The sequence below is a fragment of the Myotis myotis genome, unplaced genomic scaffold, assembly GCF_014108235.1.
Source record: "Myotis myotis isolate mMyoMyo1 unplaced genomic scaffold, mMyoMyo1.p scaffold_m19_p_3, whole genome shotgun sequence".
NCBI classification, from domain to species: Eukaryota; Metazoa; Chordata; class Mammalia; order Chiroptera; family Vespertilionidae; genus Myotis; species Myotis myotis.
Genome location: NW_023416335.1, coordinates 80,207,603 through 80,230,379, shown reverse-complemented (window position 1 = coordinate 80,230,379; position 22,777 = coordinate 80,207,603). Strand labels below are relative to the sequence as shown.

Sequence of the window (22,777 nt, the reverse complement as noted above, 5' to 3'; positions counted from 1 at the left end):
AGGGCCTTTGTAAGGTAAATCTTCTGAGGTTTGTACACTTAAAAACATTTTCAGCCCTAACCGGTTTGGCTCAGTGGATAGAGCATCGGCCTGTGGACTGAAGGGTCCCAGGTTCGATTCTGGTCAAGGGCATGTATCTTGGTTGCCGGCACATCCCCAGTAGGGGGGCGTGCAGGAGGCAGCTGATCCATGTTTCTCTATCATTGATGTTTCTAACTCTCTATCCCTCTCCCTTCCTCTCTGTAAAAAAAACAATAAAATATATTAAAAATATTTTTTTTTCAAATGTTGTCTGTCACATTCTAATGCTAACTTGGCTGGATATAAAATTTTAATGTTTTTTCTTTGATACTTATATTCAATAACGCTTTTGAGAAATCTAATGTCAATTCAATTCATTCCTCTGATAATACTTTTTCTCTGTAAACTTTTAACTATTCTTTGAAACTTTTAAATTCCACTATAACCAACACTTATCTCCATATTCATATTGTGCTTGAGTTTTCTAAACAGTAATTTTCACTACCTGATATTATATATTGGTTTTTCTCTCCCCCCACCAGAATAAGGACGTAATTTTGTTCGCTATTATGTGTCATACCTCGAACACTATCTGAAACAAAATTAGGGGCTCAGTAACTACAGATTGAATTGTGGTTCTCTATTCTCTAGGCTTTGCACATTAAATTCATTTCTCAAAAAACAAAAACAAAATCTGAAGCCAAATTCTTAAATTATCACACTATGCCTTGAATCTTTGTGGTTTTTTTCCTATCTGTTCTGATAAACTTGGCAGGATCAAACAGGACAAAGGACTTTTTGCTTTTCTCTTGAGACAAGAGACTTTTTTAAGCAACTGGTTTTAAGATGTCTCTCCTTTAGGCTTATGTTTATTCTTTACCTTTACATTAAAAGGGCCTCTACAAAATTGGGAATAGGGTGGAGGTAGGGGATGAAAGGACATGATACAACCCTCCCCCCCTTATCTAAAAAAGATCCCTGACCATATCTCCGGTTTATACTTGAAGTGGGATGAGTATAGGAAGAACAGATACAATCCCTATACACTGACTGATACATTACCGGATTTCACTAATCCCAGTGTCACCCATTATCCTGCCTTCTTCCTTACCTTGAACCAAACTGCTCACATCTCAACTGTATCTGCCTATAACTTTCAGAAACTAAATAATTCCAATGGAATACTTTTTATTTTTTTAAAAATATATTTTATTGATTTTTTTACAGACAGGAAGGGAGAGGGATAGAGAGCTAGAAACATCGATGAGAGAGAAACATCAACCAGCTGCCTCCTGCACATCCCCTACTGGGGATGTGGCCGCAACCAAGGTACATGCCCTTGACTGGAATCGAATCTGGAACCCTTCAGTCCGCAGGCCGACGCTCTCTCTATCCACTGAACCAAACCAGTCAGGGCCCAATGGAATACTTTTTAAAAGACCACAGCTGAAAGCACAATTCCATCTTTTATGTTGAAAGTAACATACAGTGGGGCCTTGACTTACGAGTTTAATTCGTTCTGTGACGGAGCTCCTAATTCAAATTACTCGTATGTCAAATCAAAAAGTGAACAAGTGAGACACGTGATGCTGGGCTGATGTTGTGGCGTTCACTGTGACATTCGCTGCGCCAACTAGCGGTGGGGTATCTGAAGCTGGCTCGTAACCCGAATTTTAGCTCACAACTCAAAGCAAAAAATCGGCCGAGAAACGGCTCGTATCTCGAAAAACTCATTAGTCGGGACACTCGTAAGTCAAGGCCCCACTGTATCAAATTACACATTTGCCAAGATATTTAGTGACAGAGATTGCCTACTTCTTAAAGGATTAAAACATTAAAAAGAAAACAATCTGATGTGGCACCAGAATATATTGGTAGGTGATTTTATAAATTGGTAAAAATTAAGATGATGAAAAGTTTTTACTCTCTCAAAGAAAAAATATTTTGCAAAAATATTTTGATTGTGTGAAGCAGTAACACAACACCAATAAGCAGCTCTGTACAAAATAATTTATTACAGCATTATATAGGTTGACATTGTTTTACAGTGTTTTTCTCTCAATAATTATGAATCTAAAAAATAGCTTAGAGTGAAAGAAAATCATATTAATTAGAACTACTTCTCTAAATAAAATCTCCCTTTTGAATTTATACTTGCCTTAAAGGGAAGTATCCATATTACAGACATATTTACACAGTTCTGCAAGAAACATATTGAATGATTCCACTACCGTTTCCTATACAAGAAGGAAATAGCTATCCTCCACAAAAATTGCCTGACAATACTGTTTCAATAATTAAACTAATAGATTAAATTCCCATTCTGCTGATATAAAAACATATTTAGTAGTCTATGTATGACTGTAAGAGTAAAGATGCTTCATTATAATTTGTATTCTGCTCTATTATGCTTCCTTGAGGCATATGCCACTCAGATATAAATTATTTATTAATACATGAAGCAATTTAGCCAAGAAAGTAAATTCTTGCTTGTGGGACTTTAAGACTGACCTAGAGATACACAATAAATTTATCAGTGAATTTCAGTGATTAAGAGGCAAACCAATCCCCACATTCTGAATCAAAAGAAATTTTCATTTTCATGTATATTAAAAAATAATAAATCAGGAAAAAATTAAGAGAAAAGGGCAACCTGAAGTAGATTTTAAACTAAACCTCAATATCTGACAAAAGAAGTTCCATACTGTTTTTAACATACATATAGTTACCACTTTAAAACTGATGTGTTTTCATTAAAAAGTAAGCAAAAAAAACAATAAGACAAATCAATAAGGGATCAAACCATAGATTCTAAAACCAGGATCTAAAAAAAAATAAGAGACCATATACACCTTAGTTTAAAATGAAATTATCATATTTATGATAAAGAAGTGACAGCACCACCATAATGCTGATAATTCTAAAGTTTAAGAAAACTGTACAAGTATAAACAGGTCATTTTAACAGATGCTTATGTATACTGGCAGAGTCAGATAAAAAATAGAATAAGCTTACAGAATACTCCATTGAAAAAAACTATCCAATGATTTCATTTCATATCTATATTAAAATACACCCTAAAAAGAACCCTGATCTGAAGTCAGCTTTGAATCTATAGGAGCCGATTTTCTATGGGATTTCAAATTTCATTTGCCAAGACATCATAGTTGGCCATATGGTTTAGTGCCGCACTATGACTGCTGACCTCATTCACAGCAGGCAGGAAAGCAGACGTGAAAGGGAGCAGGCTGTGACAGGCCATCCTGTATTCTTCATATTGGGAATTACAGTTCCCAAAGCTTCCATCAAGCAGTGCCTCAGAAACCTTTATTAAAATCTATTGAAACAAAGGGAAATAAAAAAAATTACATTTGGTTATTAATCACTTAAATCAAAAGATGCAATCTGTTCATTAACCAAGAGAAGGCCACCAAGCCCTTGTCTAAAATAACTTCTTGCTATCTATACTAAGTAATCATCTCAAAAAAGGAACATTTTAAAAATAAACTCTGCAAAGCCTTAAAAAAGCAGTAAAATTCTAATACTTGAAAAAGTGAATCCCTGAAACTGTGATCACTAAAATGAAAGTGTCCTTTATTAATAACAATAGCTCCCACATATTAAATGATTACTATGTGCCAGGCAGGCAGTAAGTATTTCAGTTTATTACTTCAGTAAACCCTTATACCAACTCTACAACGTAGCATTTTCGTCCTCATCTTCTACATGAGAAAAAGGAAGCTAAGAGATGTAACTTGCCTAATGTGATATAGCTCTTAATTAGAACTGGTATTGTGGACGAAAGGGCCACATGCTGACCCGACAAGCTCAAGGGAGGCCTGCATGGCAGTTTTGCAAACTCAGAGACCTAAAGTAACCACAAAGGATGGTCTGAAATTAAAGTTTAACTAAAAGCAGTTATGGTGGGCAGTTACGTCCTAGGCCAGTATCTTCACTGACAAGGTCAACCTTTACCTTAACTGAACCTATCTGTCTTTTTGCATCTATGATAACATACCCTTGAAATGTCTGGGTAACTTGTGACTTCCCTGTATCTGGAGCCCCTGGGGCACAACCAGGTGTGCTGGGTCCCAGGACAGATACCACAAATTCCTTCATCATCATGTTAATTGTTCCTGCACCCACCTAAGTATGTGTCCGTCATTTTACTTTTTATCCAATCCCAGGGGTTTCCCTGCTTTGCTTTATCCCTCCTCCTTAATCTGTCACCAATGAATTTCATGTAGCCCACCTATGTTCCTCCTTTGATTGAAATGTATAAATACGGATGTAACCCCGCCATTCTCCGGAGCAGTATCCCAATTTGTTGAGGTTCTGCTTCCCGGCATATGTCGACAGTTGGGCTCAAATAAACTCACAAAAATTCTTTACAGGTTTCAATGTTTTTTTTTTTTTAACGTTAACAATATTCAAATCAAGACATAAATCAGAAGGCCCACTCAAGAATTAAGTTGTAAAGGCATGTTTTGTTAGATCACTCAGTATCCAGTTATGGGAGGTATTAATCATGCTGTTAACCATGATTGCCTTGTGTTGGTTAAAGAAAGGACATTCTGACCAGGGTGGAAGTTGTGTGCCCCAGGCCCTGGGCGTCAACCTTGGACCAGGAAGTCAACCTTGGACCTGGGGAACAACCTTGGAACCATTCTCCTTCAAGAACTGCCTATGGGAAGATTAACCACCTTGTTGCCCAAACAATGGAGTCCCACCCCAGCCTCCTACTTCCCCATGCCTGTAATCCCTACTTCCCCATGCCTGTAATCTCTACTTCCCCATGCCTGTAATCCCTACTTCCCCATGCCTGTAATCCCTACTTCCCCATGCCTGTAATCCCTACTTCCCCATGCCTGTAATCCCTACTTCCCCAAGCAATCCTTGTCCTACCCTATATAAGCAGCTGGCTTATGGGGGGACTGCAGAGTAGATTTTTGTAGATGACCTGGTGCTCTCCCATACTGTCAACAGTATTGGAATAAATGCTCATGTGATTTTTTAAAAAATGGGAGGAAATGAGTGTGAAAAATCTTACTTTTACATTTTTATCTTTTATAGTTTCATCCAGTCTAGTGGCAATGGCGATTGCTTTCTCTTGCCTTGACTTGTCCAGAAAATACATCATTTTAGCACCTGAAATACCAAGACATTTCAAAATGAGTAAACTTCTATGGATGGCTAACATTTGATTTAATTTACATTAACCAGTGGCTTAAAATATGGTCCCAAGTATTTAATTAGCAGTGGGTTGGATCTGGTTCCCACAGCTCTCCGGAGGCAATTGTGCCATCGCTTCCCACGTCCCATTCAGTGACATTCCACTCATAGTTGGGGACACAGATGGTTGCTAAACATTTACCAGGAGACCAGATTTAACACCCCCCCCCCCCAAAAAATGATCCAACTCAAAATATAAACACAGGCTACCCTGTGGCATCAATCAATCATTTTTAAAAAAGTATATCCTGATAAAACATCTAAGAAACAAATTATTATCAGAGGACTGTGGTTGAGGGACAATAGGAAAATATTTCCATATTCACAAAGAAAAGAATTTTTAAAGCTTTCAAAAAATAAAACCCTGCCGAAACCAGTTTGGCTCAGTGGATAGAGCGTCGGCCTGCAGACTGAAAGGTCCCAGGTTCGATTCCGGTCAAGGACATGTACCTGGGTTGCAGGCACATCCCCAGTAGGAGATGTGCAGGAGGCAACTGATCGATGTTTCTCTCTCATCGATGTTTCTGACTTCCTATCTCTCTCCCTTCCTCTCTGTAAAAAATCAATAAAATATATTTTTAAAAAAAAAAAAGCAGCAAGAGAAAGACAGTCAGTTACCTACAAGGGAGTACCCATACGACTGTCAGCTGATTTCTCAACAGAAACCATGCAGGCCAGAAGAGAGTGGCAAGAAATATTCAAAGTGATGAACAGCAAGAACCTACAACCACCTCTCTGAGAAAGGTTGTTTCCCCAGGTAGGGATTTTCCCCTGAAGTTAGGGAGGGAATAAAACCCCTTAAATAAGTGACAGGTGGGTAATTAATCACTTTAACTACAAACAATCATGCTTAAGCTACATAATCTTTACTCCCTGGAATGGAGATAAGAAACGCCCTAACCTTTGGAATAGAGATTGATAGGATTGGAATCTACTGGTATAAATACAGATGTAACAAGACAACAGCACACGGTACCTAGACACAGAACCTAGACACAGAACCTACACAGAACCTAGAGACAGAAGAACTTCGCTGGAGAGAACATGGCAAAAGATCCTGGACAGAAACTGGCCACAGAACCTAGTGAGAGAACCTGGCTGAAGAACCTAGAGACAGAACCTGGCTACAGAACCTGGATAGAACATGGCAGGAGAACCTGACTAGAACCTGGTGACTGAACCTGGCTGGAGAACCTGGACAGAACCTGGCTGGAGAACATAGCGAGGGAACATGGCTACAGAACCTGGCTGGAGAACCTGGCTGGAGAACCTAGCAAGTGAACATGGACACAGAACCTGGCTGGAGATCCTAACCAGAACTTGGCTGGAGATCCTGAACAGAACTTGGCTGGAGATCCAGACCAGAACTTGGCTGGAGATCCTGGCTAGCCTGCTGATCAACTGAACGCTGTCTCCGTGTAATTCCTTCTTCGCCGACTCCGTCTACACTTTTGGGAACCCCTGGACCTGCTGGGGTTGGACCCCAGCAATCATCAGTTTATTTTGTTCATTAGATTCCACATATGAGTGAGATCATAGGATACTTATCTTCCTCTGACTGGCTTATTTCACTCAACATAATATTCTCCAGGTCCACCCATGCTGTTGCAAATGGTAAAAGTTTTGGGTTTCTTTTATTGCTGCGTAGTATTCCATTGTGTAGATGTACCAATTATTCTATCCACTCAACTGCTGATGGGCACTTAAGCTTTTTCTAAAACTTAGCTATTGTAAACTGTGCTGCTATGAACATATGGGTGCATATATTCTTTCTGATGAGTGTTTCGGGTTTCTTGGGATATATTCCTAAATGGGGGACCACTGGGTCAAATGGGAGTTCCATTTTTAGTTTTCTGAGGAAACTCCATACTGTTTTCCACAGTGGCTGCACTAGTCTACATTCCCATCCAGCAGTGTACTAGAGTTCCCTTTTCTCCACAACCTCACCAGCACTTGTCATTTGTTGATGACAGCCATTCTGACAAGTGTGAGGCGATACCTCATTGTAGTTTTAATTTACATCTCTCGTGACTTCAAAGATTTTTTTCACATCTCCTGACTTTCTGCATGTCCACTTTGGAGAAGTGTCTATTTATATCCTTTGCCCATTTTTTGATTGGACTGTTTGTCTTCCATTTAAGTTGTATGAGTTCCCTATATATTTTGGAGCTTAACCTCTTATCAGATACTAGAAACTTAGCGCACACACAAAATCGTGCATGGTCAGGGTCCCTAGGCCTAGCCTGGCCTCCATTGCATGGCCTCTGCCGCCCTGCGATGCTACGGGAAGCTCCCCGCTCTAGGAACCGAGAGGTGCTCCATGCACTTCATGGTGGCTGGTCACCGGTTGGGGCATCTAGCTCTTTATATATATGTTAGGATATCATTGGCAAGTATGTTCTCCCATGTCGTAGGCTCTCTTGCTATTTTGTTGATGGTTTCATTTTCATGTAGTCCCATTTGCTTATTTTCTCCATAGTTTCCATTGTCCTAGGAGATGTATTGGTAAACATACTGCTACGAGCAAAGTCTGAGATTTTGGTGCTTATGGTTTCTTCTAGAACAGGGGTGGGCAACCCCTGGCACGCGTGCCAAACATGGCACGCCAGTAACTTTTGCTGGCACGCGAAACCCTATCTTATAATCTCCCATTTACAATTTTTTTCTTAATATCAACTTCTATATTTTTCATATAAATTCAGTGTAAGTGCATCTTAGATAAATAATTTTATATAACAAGTTATCTTAAAGACCATAGACATGGATTGACAAGAGAGGGTAAGAGCAATTTCTATGCCTCTGCCTTAACTCTCCCTGCCTTCCTAGATCCGACCAGGGTTTGGTTTCATCCACACACGCTTGTGAATCTTTGTTCTCAGTGATGAATTTTGTTAAATCTCGTAATAGGAGTAGCCTGACGGATGAAAGGAGGAGCTTGTGCATCTCTGAAGGTCACGAAATATAAACCTGATGTAAAATCTCTGTCATCAGTGATGCAGCAGCAAAAGTCCCACTGATAATATCAAACGGAATCATAAAGTTTTCTGTCGGACTATCAGTGTACATGTATACATTAAAAAATAAATGTATTTTTCATCATCATATACTGTGTTTTTGTCGCTCGAATGAATTTTATTATTTCTTCAAGGTTCTTCACATACGTATACCTTAAAAGATTTCAAGTAGGCGTAACATGTTCTCAAAAAATTAGGGTTGGCACGCAGAAAAATTTTGAATCAGAGATTTTGCTGGTTTTGGACGCACTCACAGAAAGGTTGCCCACCCATTCTAGAACTTTTATGGTTTCACATCTTACATTTAAGTCTTTTATCCATTTTGAGTTTATTCTTGTGTATGGTGTAAGCTGTTAGTCTAGTTTCATTTTTTTTATGTACCTGTCCAATTTTCCCAACACCATTTTATTGAAGAGACTGTCTCTGCTCCAATGTATGATCTTGCCTCCTTTGCCAAATATTAATTGAGCATAGTGGCTTGGGTCAATTTCTGGGTTCTGTTTTGTTCCATTGATCTATATACCTGTTCTTATGCCAATACCAGGCTGTTTTGAGTACAGTGTCTTTATAGTATAACTTGATATCTGGTATTGTGATGCCTCCAACTTTGTTCTTCTTTCTCAAGATTATTGCAGCTATCTGGGGTCATTTTTTGTTCCATATAAATTTTTAAAGAGTTTGTTCTAGGTCTGTGAAATATGCTGTTGGTATTTTAATAGGGATTGCATTGAATCATAGATTGCTTTGGGTAAAACGGACATTTTAATGATGTTGATTCTACCAACCCATGAACATGGTATATTCTTCCACTTGTTTATATCTTCCTCTATCTCTTTTTTCAGCGTCCTATAGTTTTCAGAGTACAGGTCTTTTACCTCCTTGGTTAAGTTTATTCCTAAGTATCTTAATTTTTTTGTTGTGATGGTAAATGGGATTTTTTTTTTTTTTGGTTTTTCTTTCTGAGAATTCATTATTAGTATATAAAACTGCTATGGATTTTTGGGTGTTAATTTTGTATCCTGCTACGTTGCCAAACTCATTTAAATCTAATAGTTTTTTGATGGAGTCTTTAGAGTTTTCTATGTACAGCATCATGTCGTCTGCAAATAATGAGAGTTTTACTTCCACCTTTCCAATTTGGATGCCTTTTATTTCTTCTTCTTATCTGATGGCCAGGCTTCCAGAACTACGTTGAACAAGAGTGGTGAAAGAGGGCATCCATAGTGTTTATTTATCTCTGATAATTAGTGAAGTTAAACATCTTTCCAAACTTTTTTCTAAAATCACATTCTAACTTTTTTCCATAAACATTTTAACCCTAGGATTTAAATACCAACCTGAAAGTAAATGCTGAAGAGAGGTAGCATTATGTTTGAGAAAATCCTCATTAAAACTTTTCAAATCCTTGTTGAAAAATAGCTTCTGCATTTCTTGAAATAGAACTTTGTTCACAATGTCTGGAAGATTACTATGGTTAGACACTATAAAAACAAATATTTGAAAATTTTAAAAATTTAGGTCAGTTCCTTGAAACAAAATCAGTTGAAATACATTTATTAAGCTCGATATATTTTACAAAGTGAAAATATTATTGCTCCTTTGGAATATAAATACATTCTAGCTTAAAAATGCACTAATTTCTAGCATTATCTTTGCAGCATGTTTAATTTATAAACTTACCTTCCTTTAAATGCTTTTTGTAAACATTATCTTTTTCTTTGCTTTACAATTTGTAAGTCTTTTAATGTGCAGCTTAATGAAAGATAGCTAAATTGTCACATCTGCTTTTACATAAATGTTATCTTGTTTATACTTACCAGAGTTAGAAAATTTAATTAGACATTCATGTAACCATGGGTTATTACTGTCTATGGCAAAAGCTCGTTTGACAGACTGCAACATTAACAGAAACTTCCCTGTGTCAGAAAAAATAAATAAATAGGATCAGTATTTATGTCTGATACTTTATTCACTTTATTTTAGCCTCACTTAAAATACAGTAACAAAACGTTAACTTTCCTATAATATTTATAAGCAAAATTCAAGGACAACTTTAATTTTCTAAAGAAAAGCATAAAATATCATGAAGAAATGCTTTAGATAAACATTTTGATTATTTAAACTATTCTTAAAATGGATTTGATTATAATATTCTAAGTTATTACCCAGTAAAATTTTGAGTAGCAAAGAAAAAAGGATTAAGATTATTTTTGGAAGGTTGAAATGGAACCCTAAAAACAAAAATAGATCTAATGGACAAGATTATATTGAATATGGCCACCAATATAATTAAGGGTGGCTAGATGAAAAAAGGTTAAGAGATTAAGAAATATATATGTATATGTATACACACACACACACACACACACACACACACACATACACACACACAGACCGACAGCAGTATGGTGATAGCCAGAGGAAAAGGGAGATGGGGAGATGGAAGCGGGTTAAGGGGGGAAAAATGGGAATGGAAAAAGACTTGACTTTGGGTGGTGAGCACACGATGCAGTATGCAGATGAGTTGTACACACTTGAAACCTGTATGGCTTTTTAACCAATGTTATCCCAATAAATTTAATTTAAAGATAAAAAGAAATAAAAAATAATTAAAAACTGAACTCAAACCATTACCTTTTCTAAAATATATTTCAAATGCTAATAGATGAGTGTCAATGTTATCAGCAGCAAGGTTCTTAAGTGGTGTGAGGAACTTGATAGCTTCTTCCAATGGACTTTCTACCTATTTTGAAGCAGAAGGAAAAATTATTATAGTTTAAAAACAGCTAAACAAGTCAAATTTATCCCCCAATTTTTTAAAAAAATATATTTTATTGATTTGTTACAGAGAGGAAGGGAGAGGAATAGAGAGTTAGAAACATCGATCAGCTGCCTCCTGCACACCTCCTACTGGGGATGTGCCCGCAACCAAGGTACATGCCCTTGACCGGAATCGAACCTGGGACCTTTCAGTCTGCAGGCCGATGCTCTATCCACTGACCCAAACCGGTTAGGGCTGTCCCCAAATTTTACATTAACACATATCTGAAATAATTTCTACAGTGTGTACTAAGAAGAAACTCTCCTCTAACCTCAAGGTTTTTCTGTTGGTCTAATAATCAAATAAACATGAGACAAATTAACAAGAGAAAATGCCCAAATTTAATTACATACCATACATACATACATACATACATTACATACATACATATGGGAACCCTGTATACATGAGACAGAGATCCCACATACATGAAAGGTTCAAAGACAGAAAGGGAAAATGAGGTATATATGACATTCTGAGTTAAGGACCACCTCGAGTCTTCAGAAAGGAGGAAGGTAAGAAGAGCAGATGTTTAATAATTAGTAGTTTGCCCTGCTATATAGAGAGGTCAAAAAAGGTAATCTCTGATAATCTCTTACTATGGGAAAGGCCCCTAATTCGATTCTTCTAGGTCAGTGGTTCTCAACCTTCCTAATGCCACGACCCTTTAATACAGTTCCTCATGTTGTGGTGACCCCCAACCATAAAATTATTATCGTTGCTACTTCATAACTATAATTTTGCTACCTTATGAATCGTAATGTAAATATCTGATATGCAGGATGTATTTTCATTGTTACAAATTGAACATAATTAAAGCATAGTGATTAATCACAAAAACAATATGTAATTATATATGTGTTTTCCGATGGTCTTAGGCGACCCCTGTGAAAGGGTCATTTGACCCCCAAAGGGGTCGCGACCCACAGGTTGAGAACCCCTGTTCTAGGTAGTTAAAAGAGGCAGAATTTCTCTTAAGTCTACAAGGTCTTGGTTGCCTTTAGGCACATGTTGGAGTGACTTGTTCTGAATCCCTGCAACAGATCTTTTTATTTAACCAACTGAAGGAGATAATACACCAAGTTTATTATAGCCCCTTATACTACAAACATATAAAGTAAGGAGACAAATATAATTGTATCAAATAACAGAGAAAAAGTATTACAAATTAAAAAGTAAGAACAAATTAAAAATTCACAGTAAATAAAACAGGAAAAAAAAATATTTCCCTAAATCTAGTCCCTGAATAATTAAATCCTGGAGATGAAGAACTAATTCTTTTTTTTTTTTAATATATATTTTATTGATTTTTACAGAGAGGAAGGGAGAGGGACAGAGAGTCAGAAACATCGATGAGAGAGAAACATCGATCAGCTGCCTCCTGCACACTCCCCACTGGGGATGTGCCTGCAACCAAGATACATGCCCTTGACCAGAATCGAACCTGGGACCCTTGAGTCCGCAGGCCAACGCTCTATCCGCTGAGCCAAACCGGCCAGGGCAAGAACTAATTCTTTGTAGCTAACACATACCTAGCAAGATATATGAAATGCTTCCATATATAATAGATAACTGTACTGCTGCTATAACAAATTAACAAAATTTAACGTCTTAAGACAACACAAATTTATTATCTTGCAGTTCTGTAGGTTAAAAGTTAAATATGGGTCTCTCTGGATTTAAAATCAAGTGTCAGCCAGACTGCACTCTCTTTCAGAGGCTCTAAGAGAGAACATGTTTTAATGTGTTTTTCAGCTTCTCAAGGCTGCCTACATTCTTTTGCTTATAGCTGCCTTCTTCCCATCCCTCCCATCACCTTCTAGGCCAGCAACAGGGGGTGGAGTCCTTTTCACACCACTCCTACCTTCTTTCCTCTTCCACTTTTAAGGGCCTCTTGTGAATTTACATTAAGCCCACCTGGATAATCCAGGCTAATCTCCCATCTTAAGGCCAGCTAATTATAACCTTAAATTCCATTTGCCACCTTCATTCCCCTTTGCCATGTAAATTTAATATAGTCATAGGGTCCAGGGTTTAGAACACAGACACCTTTGGAGGGTCATAATTCTGCCTACCACATCTATAATTCTATGTATAATATGCTTTAGCAAAATTCGCATATTATCACTCAAAAATTATTTATAGCATATCATTTGTAATGTTACAAATGGCCCTAGCCAGTTTGGCTGAGTGGATAGAGCGTTGGCCTGCAGACTGAAGCGTCCCAGGTTCAATTTTGGTCAAGGGCACATGCCTGGGTTGTAGGCTTGATCCCCAGTAGAGGGCATGTAGGAGGCAGCCAATCAATGATTCTCTCTCATCATTGATGTTTCTATCTCTCTCTTTCTCTGAAATCATAAAAATATATTTTTTAACAATGTTACAAATGGCTTCTGATTTATAAACTTAAATAAAACATGTTTATAGCCAGAACAGAACATAAATTTTACCAAATTAACATAATAAATTCATCTCACCCTTTCTAATTTTTCAGGTATAAGTTCTTCTTTGAGACCACTGGCTTCTTCTTCTTCATCATCCCTTTTTTTCTTTTGATTTTTTTGTTGACGTTCCCTTTCCGCATGCTTTCTCTCTTCTTCTAATTTAGCCTTTTTCTGAGCCCTTCTCTGCTTGCTAAGCATTTTCTTCAATTCTTTAGCTGACAGGTTTTCTATAAATATCCAAATGCATAAACATTCTGAGTCAATGTTTCCATTTTTTCTCATATTCTTATACAATACAAACTATTAATATAGCTTTTTGGGGCTGATGATAGCAACTACTCTCTTAAGAGTATTTCAAGGATAAGACAGTGTATATAAGCACACTTACGATCTCTAGACACCACATAAATATCACAAATAAAAGATCAGAAACTTGCCTCTATGCTATTTTTCAAATATTCCTAGATATTAACATTTTAGTGAATAAAAGCTATATATTCTCATTAGCATTATTAGATACTAGAAGTTGTAAGAATAATTATTTTTCCCTAAGGAGCTCAAAGCCTTTTTCAATTACAAACTAATAATAATAATAATGATGTTAAAGAGCCTAACCAATAGACATTTCTATTTTTCCTGAATTGGCCTTACTGAAGATAAAAATAAAGATTCCAAGTCATTGCATTGGGGTGATTAAGAAGCATCAGCTACAGAACATCATCCTGTCGCTTTTTCTAAGTCTTCCCCCAATTTCTTTCTCTCTCTCTCTCTCTCTCTCTCTCTCTCTCTCTCTCTCTCTCTCTCACACACACACACACACACACACAGTCTTCACATCCATTTGATAATGTACTTTTCTATGGATTGTTTATACTAATAACATTCTTAAATGTAGTGTTCTTTTCAAATTTTAAAAAATAGTTCTTTCTCAGTTACCTGAATTTATTTCTTGTTGTTTGTTTTCATTGGTTAAGGGGTTATCATACAATTTCAAGTATATTTCAATTGCTGATCTAGCAGCCTTGAAATAGAAGGCATGTCTTCTGAGCATATCTTCTAATCTCAGAAGATCAACATAGGCACGAAGAGTCATCTTTCTCATGCAGTATGTATGGAAGTCAAATTGATCATCAGTTATCTCAAGAAAATGCTTAAAAACAAAACCACAAAATTATTTCTTACATTGTCAATAATGTCTACTTCTGAAAAGAAAATCATAAAAAGCCCCCAAAACATTTTTAACAGTCACAATTTCACTTATTTGCCCTCTTCAGTGTTTAACACTATGAAGGATAACAAGTTCTTTGCATATAAGTGAAGTTTCTTTCTACAATTGATGATCATTCACTAGAAATCACATTTTGTGATGATACTCAATTTCTATGTAATAAGTCAGATTTTTAAGCCTGGAAATTAGCATGTACTGATATTTTAGTTTTAATGAAACATTTCTCCTCGGTATTCTTTAAACATCGGCATGGCAGAGTTAAACAGCTCTGACTGAAGACTATATACGATAGATTGACATAAAATGTCTACAAATCAAACTGCTCTGCTCAACTATGAGCTCTTCAAGAGTAGGCCTTGTCATGTCTATCTCTACTGCCTGGCACAAGGCCCAACACAGCAGACACTCAATAAGCACAATATTGGCCAATTCAAGAGACCAGGTGCTGATCAGGCATGTGACCTCAATTATCTAGATCCTGGATTACTTAAGTTAGGAATAACATCTATATTGCCAATTTCATAAGGTTGTTAAAGATCAAATAAGAGCATACTTTAAAGTTCATTCTAAGCTGTGAACTGCTATACAAACAGAGCATTATGGGTTTCTCTCGCTCAATAAGCTACCATTAATCTACCTACATTCCATTTTAGCAAAGGTTCTTAGTCTGAAGCCTATGTATAAACCTAATAACATTTTCCTAAGGAAAGAGCTTGAAGCTTTCATCTAATTTCAAAGGGTCCATGGCCCCCCAAAAGTTTAAGCACCAATTTCTTACATAGAAAGGAGAAGATTAACTCCCTACAAACAATTTATACTTTTATTTTCTTCCCTACATGCATCTCTGCCTGCTTTTTTTCCCCTCCTACTTTATTAGTAGCTTCTCCAAAAACAGAAAAAATAATGATTCAACACACCAATACAGAGCAAGCTCTTCTACCCTTCATATTCCCTCTATCCTGGGGCCTAGTAACTCACCAGGCAAGAGGACACATTAGTGTCCATATCATTTGATAATTTTAGTTGTCTTAGTAATTAGAAACACACCATACACAGAATTACATTAAGTACCTGAGATTTTAAAAGAAGAATTTTAAGATAAGAGTACACAATGTGGAAAATGTACACAATAGAAAAAAAATGAACATATTAGTTTTATTTACTACTTCAAGAACCATGCTTTAATGTTATTATATTTGAAAATTGCATTCCTCCCATCAATAACACAAACCAATTCATAAATAGCGAGCTTGTTTTTTTTAAAAAAAAGAATTATATATTTCATAAAGTTGTTCATGATCTTCTTTAATGTCAATCAAGTTATGTCTAGCACAGTAAGAATATCTTAAAATTCAATAAAGCTGACTGAGGAAAATTGCAGTGCCAAAATTCATGGAGATAAAAACTTTAAGAGGTTACAGGACCTTTTTTAGGCTGAGAAGCAGCACGTTTCAAGAGATATTCCTACCAGCATTAGTAAACATAGATTTTTTTAAGTCAAGTCTCAGAAGGAATCACAAACATTTAAAGCCTCCTCTTTATCAGTAACAGCCCACAGGCTGCCTCTCTCCAGTTAATGTCTTCCATAAATAGGGTAACCAACTTATCCACTTTGCCTAAGGCTTTCAGTTTTTCCACTGAAAACCTTGTGTCTCAGGAACTTGCTGAGCCCTCCAAACTTGGATGTTGATCACTCTATAATAAATAAACTAATGGTGGTAGACCAGATATGACTAGATTAAACTTGAAAACATAGGTACTACAAAATAATTTTGCTTTTGGAAGAAACCATGTTTGGAGAATCCTACTTAAAAACAACTAAATAATCTTAGGTTGATTTTCTATTTTTTAACTTTTTATTTGGAATAATTATAGATACAGAGGAAGTTGCAAGGTAGTATGGAGATGTTCTATACACTCTTCCCTCAGTTTCCCCCAAAAGGCTACATCCTACAGAACTAACTATACTACAATATCAAAACCAAAAGACTGGCATTGGTACAACTTGTGTGTACAGTTTTTTAGATTCGAGTAACCAATACCACAATCAAGATACATAATGTCTAATTACCACAAATATCTCCCTTGTACCACATCTTGGGTTGACTTTCAGATCTCCAAATTTATAAAACATAAAAATATACTAGGTAACACAAACAGATAAAGTTAGTTTTCCTGCACTTTGATCAAACATGAACATGATAAGATCACTTAGCTCACCATAGACTCTAGGTACCCAAATTTTAACATACTGTTTATGCCCTAACTCAATTCTCCCCTCATCATAAACACTAGTTCTTTCTCTTTCTTTTTCTTAGTGATAGGAAGTAGTAATGCAGGAATTGCTTAAATTCCAAAGTTAGGCTTGAATCAAAGTAAGACAAGTCAGCAAAGAAGTAAGAAATACTATTCAGAGCTTAAGGATGTGGTTTTCATTAGGCATTTGCTACGAGGCCCTCGCTTCTGACCCAGATTCATCTACCCATTCCTTCTCAGAGTTACTGGAGTAGACTAATGAGAACCCACACACAGAAATACAACAAAAACCTCTGGAATTAAAATATAGTAATAACTAGACCAAAGAGGATAATAAGCAACACTATTTTCTTTATATAGAGAGAATCTGCCATTATAAAGCATGTGTCAATTTGATAAAGATTAGGATGCACTAGAAGATAAAAGTTATGAACTTCCTATAGTTGTGAGCTATCAGAAATCCTACATCTTATCAAAAAGTTTTCAAAATATGTATTGTTGCTCTGTTTCAGTACAAATCAGTACACTAAAATAAAATCAATCTGAAAAACGGGAAAAGAAAATTCAGGTCTTTTTAAAATTGATTTCAGAAAGGAAGGGAGAGGGAAAGAGAGATAGAAACATCAATGATGAGAGATAATCACTGATTGGTTGCCTTCCGCACGTCCCATACTGGGGATCAAGCCTGCAACCAAGGCATGTGCCCTGACCAGAAATCAAACCATGATCCCCTGACTCACAGGTTGATGCTCAACCACTGAGCCACGCCGGCCAGGCGAAAATTCAATTCTTGAAAGATAAAATAGTTTAAAATTTTATTCTGAGCACAAGTTTATATCCAATATTTTAAAGACAGTTGTTTTGCTTTGCGTTGAATAAAACTCAAGTTCTAAACATCATATTGAGTTAGACTCTCTCTATATAACCTGTATACATAATCCTAAAATCCTATAAGGGGGGCAAGATAAAGACAGAAAAAGTACTACACTGGGCCATTCTAGAATTCTAACATTTCAAATCCAGTTAGTAAGAGCTCACAGCAATATGTATTCCAACTGAAACTGCCTCAAAGAAAGAATGCTGGAAGGAGTTCTAAAAGGCACAAGACTTAGCTTAGCCCCTTATTTGAACTTCTCTATTAACTAACCTTTTATTTAGAGAGTAAACTACAAAATTTTATTTTTGAAAGGTGCTCATTTCTTTACTAAAGTATTTTAAACTCAGGAACAAAAGTAACTCGTGCAGATACCTATCATGATAAATCTTTTAATTCAGTAATTACTCCTAAATCCTTACAATTACATCATTAAGAATTTTTTAGATTACATTAATTATATTAGAAATTAATTTTAGAAGCAGAGTCAGTCAACAAGTTTTAATCACCCTATTTGTATTAGGCACTCATATATAATCACTAGATGAGTTACGTCTTACTTTCAGTATGAATTCACTATGAAAAGACTAACAAGTAACATAAGAATAGGCTCTTGTTTATCTGCTTCTAGTTTCTTCTACTCTAAAGCACCAAAGGCAAATCCTAAATACAATAGAGATTCTAGCAATAATAATTATGTACAATGACCAGATGGTTATGATTTTTGCCCTGTTTTAATCTCAACCAATGATTTCCTATACTTTTTTTCTTCAAAAATGCTTTGTCAAATCATGTTTTTTGAACTAGAAGTACAGCTGATTCTTGAACATAGGTTTTTATAATTTTTAAAAATCTGTGTATAAAGAATACCTGTGCAGTTCAAACCCATGTTGTTCAAAGATCAACTCTATTTTTGATCCATGGTTTGAAATCCACATATGCAAAGGACAGACAGTGGTTATAGGATGATTTTCAACTGCAAAGGGGTTAGCGCCCCAAGGGCCCTCAATGTTCAAGGGTCAACTGTACTTAATCTCTGACATTACAGAATTTTACTTCATGTTACTCAGCCAAAATCACTAAAAATTCAAGGTAAAATATCTAAATAAAACCTAGTAATGAAATCATAGTCTAACAACCTTCAAAAATATTAAAAAGCAATTAGTAATATAGTTATTAATGTTAGGAGGAATGGAATGAAGCTGGAAAGTTCATAATTATAATGATCCTAAGGATATTCAAATTTCATTTTCACAGAAAATCTAATAAATTTCCAGTTATGGCCCTGCTGGAATTACTGATCCATAAGTAAACAATCTGTCTCGCACCAAGAATGTCTTGGTTAGTGAAAAATGGATCTTTCCTAATTACAAACAATGTTTTAAAGTAACAGTCATCAAGCTAGTGATCTATGTTTGTATCACAGAAGAGCCTGATTTACACAAAATTTGGATATTTCCTGAATAGTTCACTTATCATCCAAGGGCTTTATATTTTCAAGGAGATGAAAATAGTTCCCAGAGATATAACCATCAAGCCCAGGCTTAAAAAGAAAAGAAAACAAAGCAAAAACTAGGTAATTTATAAAAGGGCTCAGGTATAATCCTAGCTCCAGTTCCCATCAAAAGCCACCCCCTAAAATTTAGCCTTTCCTTTGGGTAACCTCAGAAATTTCATATGGGAAAAAGGCCAAAGTGACTGCCAGAGTGCAGACTTCAGGCTCACCTGACTATGATGCCTGCGGTTTAATACTGCGTCAGCATGGGAACAGTGGTGCCGATTGAGCCCAACTGAGGGCTGCTGAGGACTGCCTCAGGGGTGCATTTGTGGCTCTTTTCCTCCTGTTGTCCATTTGGAAGGAGAGTGCTTCAGAGATGACAAAGAACAGGAAACAAAATTCACACAAAGGAAAAGAAAAGGCCCCTCACTAAGGCACATCACACACATCATCCTAAAAGCAAGTAATAAAAATAAGCCTGCAAATCAGTCACAGACTGCTGTACAAAGTGCTGAATGTGAGAACAAATATCCCGGGAAGACAAACTGGAGAGAGGCTGACTACTGAGCAGATCCTGACATAAAGGGAAAAGAGATGGCCATCAGCTCGTGTGTCCTTCTAGGCTAGTAATGAAAATCAAATAATGGCCCGATTAGGGAATAGAGATTTTGAATATATGTTATTAATAGCAATAATGACTTACTAAATTAATCCTTTACTTCTTCCTTTAGACAAAAATATGGAGATGTTGAAATCATAACCATATGAAGATAAATAAAAGCAATCATTTATTCACAACCTCTGAATGTTTGAAAGACTAAAGGTCAAGAATTTTCACAGTGAAATTTCCAAAGTAGATAAAAAAGGTAGATGATCCCATGTAGAAAAATAACTGCTTTTTTCCATCACTTTACAAGAGAAAAATAAAGTCAAAATTCTATCAACTTACCCTTTCTACTTCATGGCATTTTTTCAAGGCATCCCCATATCTCCCCAAACGCTGATAAGCTAAAATGCACTCTGTTTGAAACCACATACACTGCATTTCATTTAGATTTTCCATGGCAGATGTTCCTTCCTAAAATACAAGCATTCATTAATATAAGAAGCAAGTAATAAAAGAGATTCAAAATATCTCATTTTCTCTTTTACAACTATAGCTACAAATATTATGACAATAGCAATCTATATAATAAAAGCCTAATCAACCATTATGGCGGAACGACCAGAACGACCGGTTGCTATGATGCATAGTGACCACCAGTGGGCAGACGCTCAACGCAGGAGCTGCCCCCTGGTGATCAGTGTGCTCCCACAGGGGGAGCACCGCTCAGCCAGAAGACATATGGAGCAGTAAGGAGCAGCGAGCCGAGCAGTAAGGAGCAAGAGATCCCAGATTGCGACAGGGCCTAAGCTGGCAGGCAGACATCCCCCGAGGGGTCCCAGATTGGAGAAGGTGCAGGCCAGGCTGAGGGACACCCCCCCCCCCGCACGAATTTCATGCACCGAGCCTCTAGTTTTTGTATAAAGTTAGGTTGCTTCTGCTAATGCTTTTTTATTTTTAATCCTCACCCAAGGATATGTTTCTACTGATTTTAGAGAGAGAGAGGAAGAGAGAGAGGAAAAAGGAACAAACAAACAAAAAAATCTACATGAGAGAAACACCGATTGGTTGCCTCCCATACACACCCTGACTGGGGATCAAACTCAAAACCTAGGTATGTTTCCATGTGCCCTGACTGGGAATCGAACACGCAATTTTTTAGTTTACGGAAGGATGCTCTAGTCAACTGAGCCGCCCAACCAGGGCTGCTCCTGCTATTGTTTTTTAACCATTCCCCCCAGAAGCACATGCACACACACACAGACACTCAACCTTCTCTGTAAGAAACCATACATAGGATACAAGCTAAATGGGATTTAAAAAAATAACAAAAATGAATTCTCAAGAACTTTAGTGGCAAACTTCAAAAATCACCACAGTAGTGAAGTTTAATTTTACTGACTCATCATTACATGCTATTTCCTACCCTTGTGAACTTGGAGCACATTTCCTCTGCTTCTCTTATCATATTTGCTCGAAGCATATATTTTACACATTTGGAATTTATGAATCTATCAGCCGTATCTAAAGACTGCGCTTCATCCATCCACTTTGCAGCTTCTTTGAGATTACCTATATGCTTTAAGAGATTAAAATATTACAGAAATTATAGTTTATGATTAAGAGAATATGGATACAATACAAATAACAACAGTTTAGAAAAACAAATTAGAAATTTGGTGCCATTTCTGTAAAATTTATCTAGAAATCTTTAGATAAATTAAAATTCACACTTACTAAGAGCTGAATCAAATGATTAACACTGAGTATAAAAATATGCAACCTAAAACTCTTTAGGATTATTAGAGTATGAAAAATAGATTATCAGGGTTCCATAAAAGTTATTTCTACAGAAAAATAACTCCAAGAGTTCTTAAGTGGTTAAATTTTTCAATTATTCAAAAAATATGTCTAGGATTTTACCTTGTAAATTTTTGCTTTCATATAGAATAATTCTATTAGAGTTGGAGTACTAGCAATTGCAGCATTAATATAATCCAGAGCCAAAGAATATTGCCCAAGTTTATCAAAGTGCTGTGCCAGGAAATACTGAACCCAGAGTAGTGTTGTTGGGGGCTCCTTCTCCCCATTTTCTGCAATCAAACAAATATAAAATTATTATAGGGAAGAAGGCAAAGTAAAGAATAAAGGATATCAGATACTTTCTCTGCCCCAAAGCATAATGAAATAAAAAATTGTTATAATAATAAACAGTAAAAAGCCAGCAAAATAACCAATTTCAACAGAAAGAGGTATGACTTCTTGCCATCAAGTTCAAAAAGTAGCAGCCAAGCAAAGAAATAAGATACTGGTTTCATAAGCTTCTAACCCCACCCTCACTCCAAAGAAAGTTCTGAAGAAAGAAGGTAAATCAATCTAACTACGAATTCTCAAGGCTGGGCACGTAAGACAGCAGACCCAGGAAAAGTCAAGGAAAATAGATAGGAGAAAAAATGTCCCTAACTACCACTGCAAGACTTCCACAAAGGCAAGAACTGCCAGGGCTTAACATTGTCTAGGCTTCAACACTAAATCAGGGAAACCCAAAGTTGAAGAGTATGAAGAAGACTAGAGGCCCGGTGCATGAAATTCGTACATGGGTAGGGTCCCTAGGCCTGGCCGGCAATCAGGACTGATCGGGGCCTTCTGGCTGCCAGCCAGGGCCTTCCTTCATTCCGCGCCGCCCCCTGGTGGTCAGCACACATCATAGCAAGCGGTCGAACTCCCAAGGGGACACTTTGCATATTAGCCTTTTATATATATAGACTAGTGGCCGGGTGCACAA

The 22,777-nt window shown here is 36.7% G+C and overlaps 1 protein-coding gene across 5 annotated transcripts in view; it reads right to left on the bottom strand.

Annotated features, from left to right (window-relative positions):
• Positions 1–2,016: 2,016 nt before the first annotated feature.
• NAA16 (N-alpha-acetyltransferase 16, NatA auxiliary subunit) overlaps positions 2,017–22,777 on the bottom strand; it is a 92,172-nt gene continuing 71,411 nt past the window's right edge. For all 5 annotated transcript variants that reach the window (XM_036296718.1, XM_036296720.1, XM_036296719.1 and 2 more), the window contains 10 exons: positions 21,916–22,085; positions 21,419–21,571; positions 20,338–20,466; positions 14,469–14,682; positions 13,566–13,759; positions 10,902–11,010; positions 10,085–10,183; positions 9,605–9,748; positions 5,072–5,169; positions 2,017–3,358 (listed from right to left, as the gene is read on the bottom strand). In XM_036296718.1, coding sequence (XP_036152611.1) covers positions 3,161–3,358; positions 5,072–5,169; positions 9,605–9,748; positions 10,085–10,183; positions 10,902–11,010; positions 13,566–13,759; positions 14,469–14,682; positions 20,338–20,466; positions 21,419–21,571; positions 21,916–22,085 — 1,508 coding nt within the window. In that variant the 3' untranslated portion in view covers positions 2,017–3,160. The remainder of the gene's footprint in view (positions 3,359–5,071; positions 5,170–9,604; positions 9,749–10,084; positions 10,184–10,901; positions 11,011–13,565; positions 13,760–14,468; positions 14,683–20,337; positions 20,467–21,418; positions 21,572–21,915; positions 22,086–22,777) is intronic.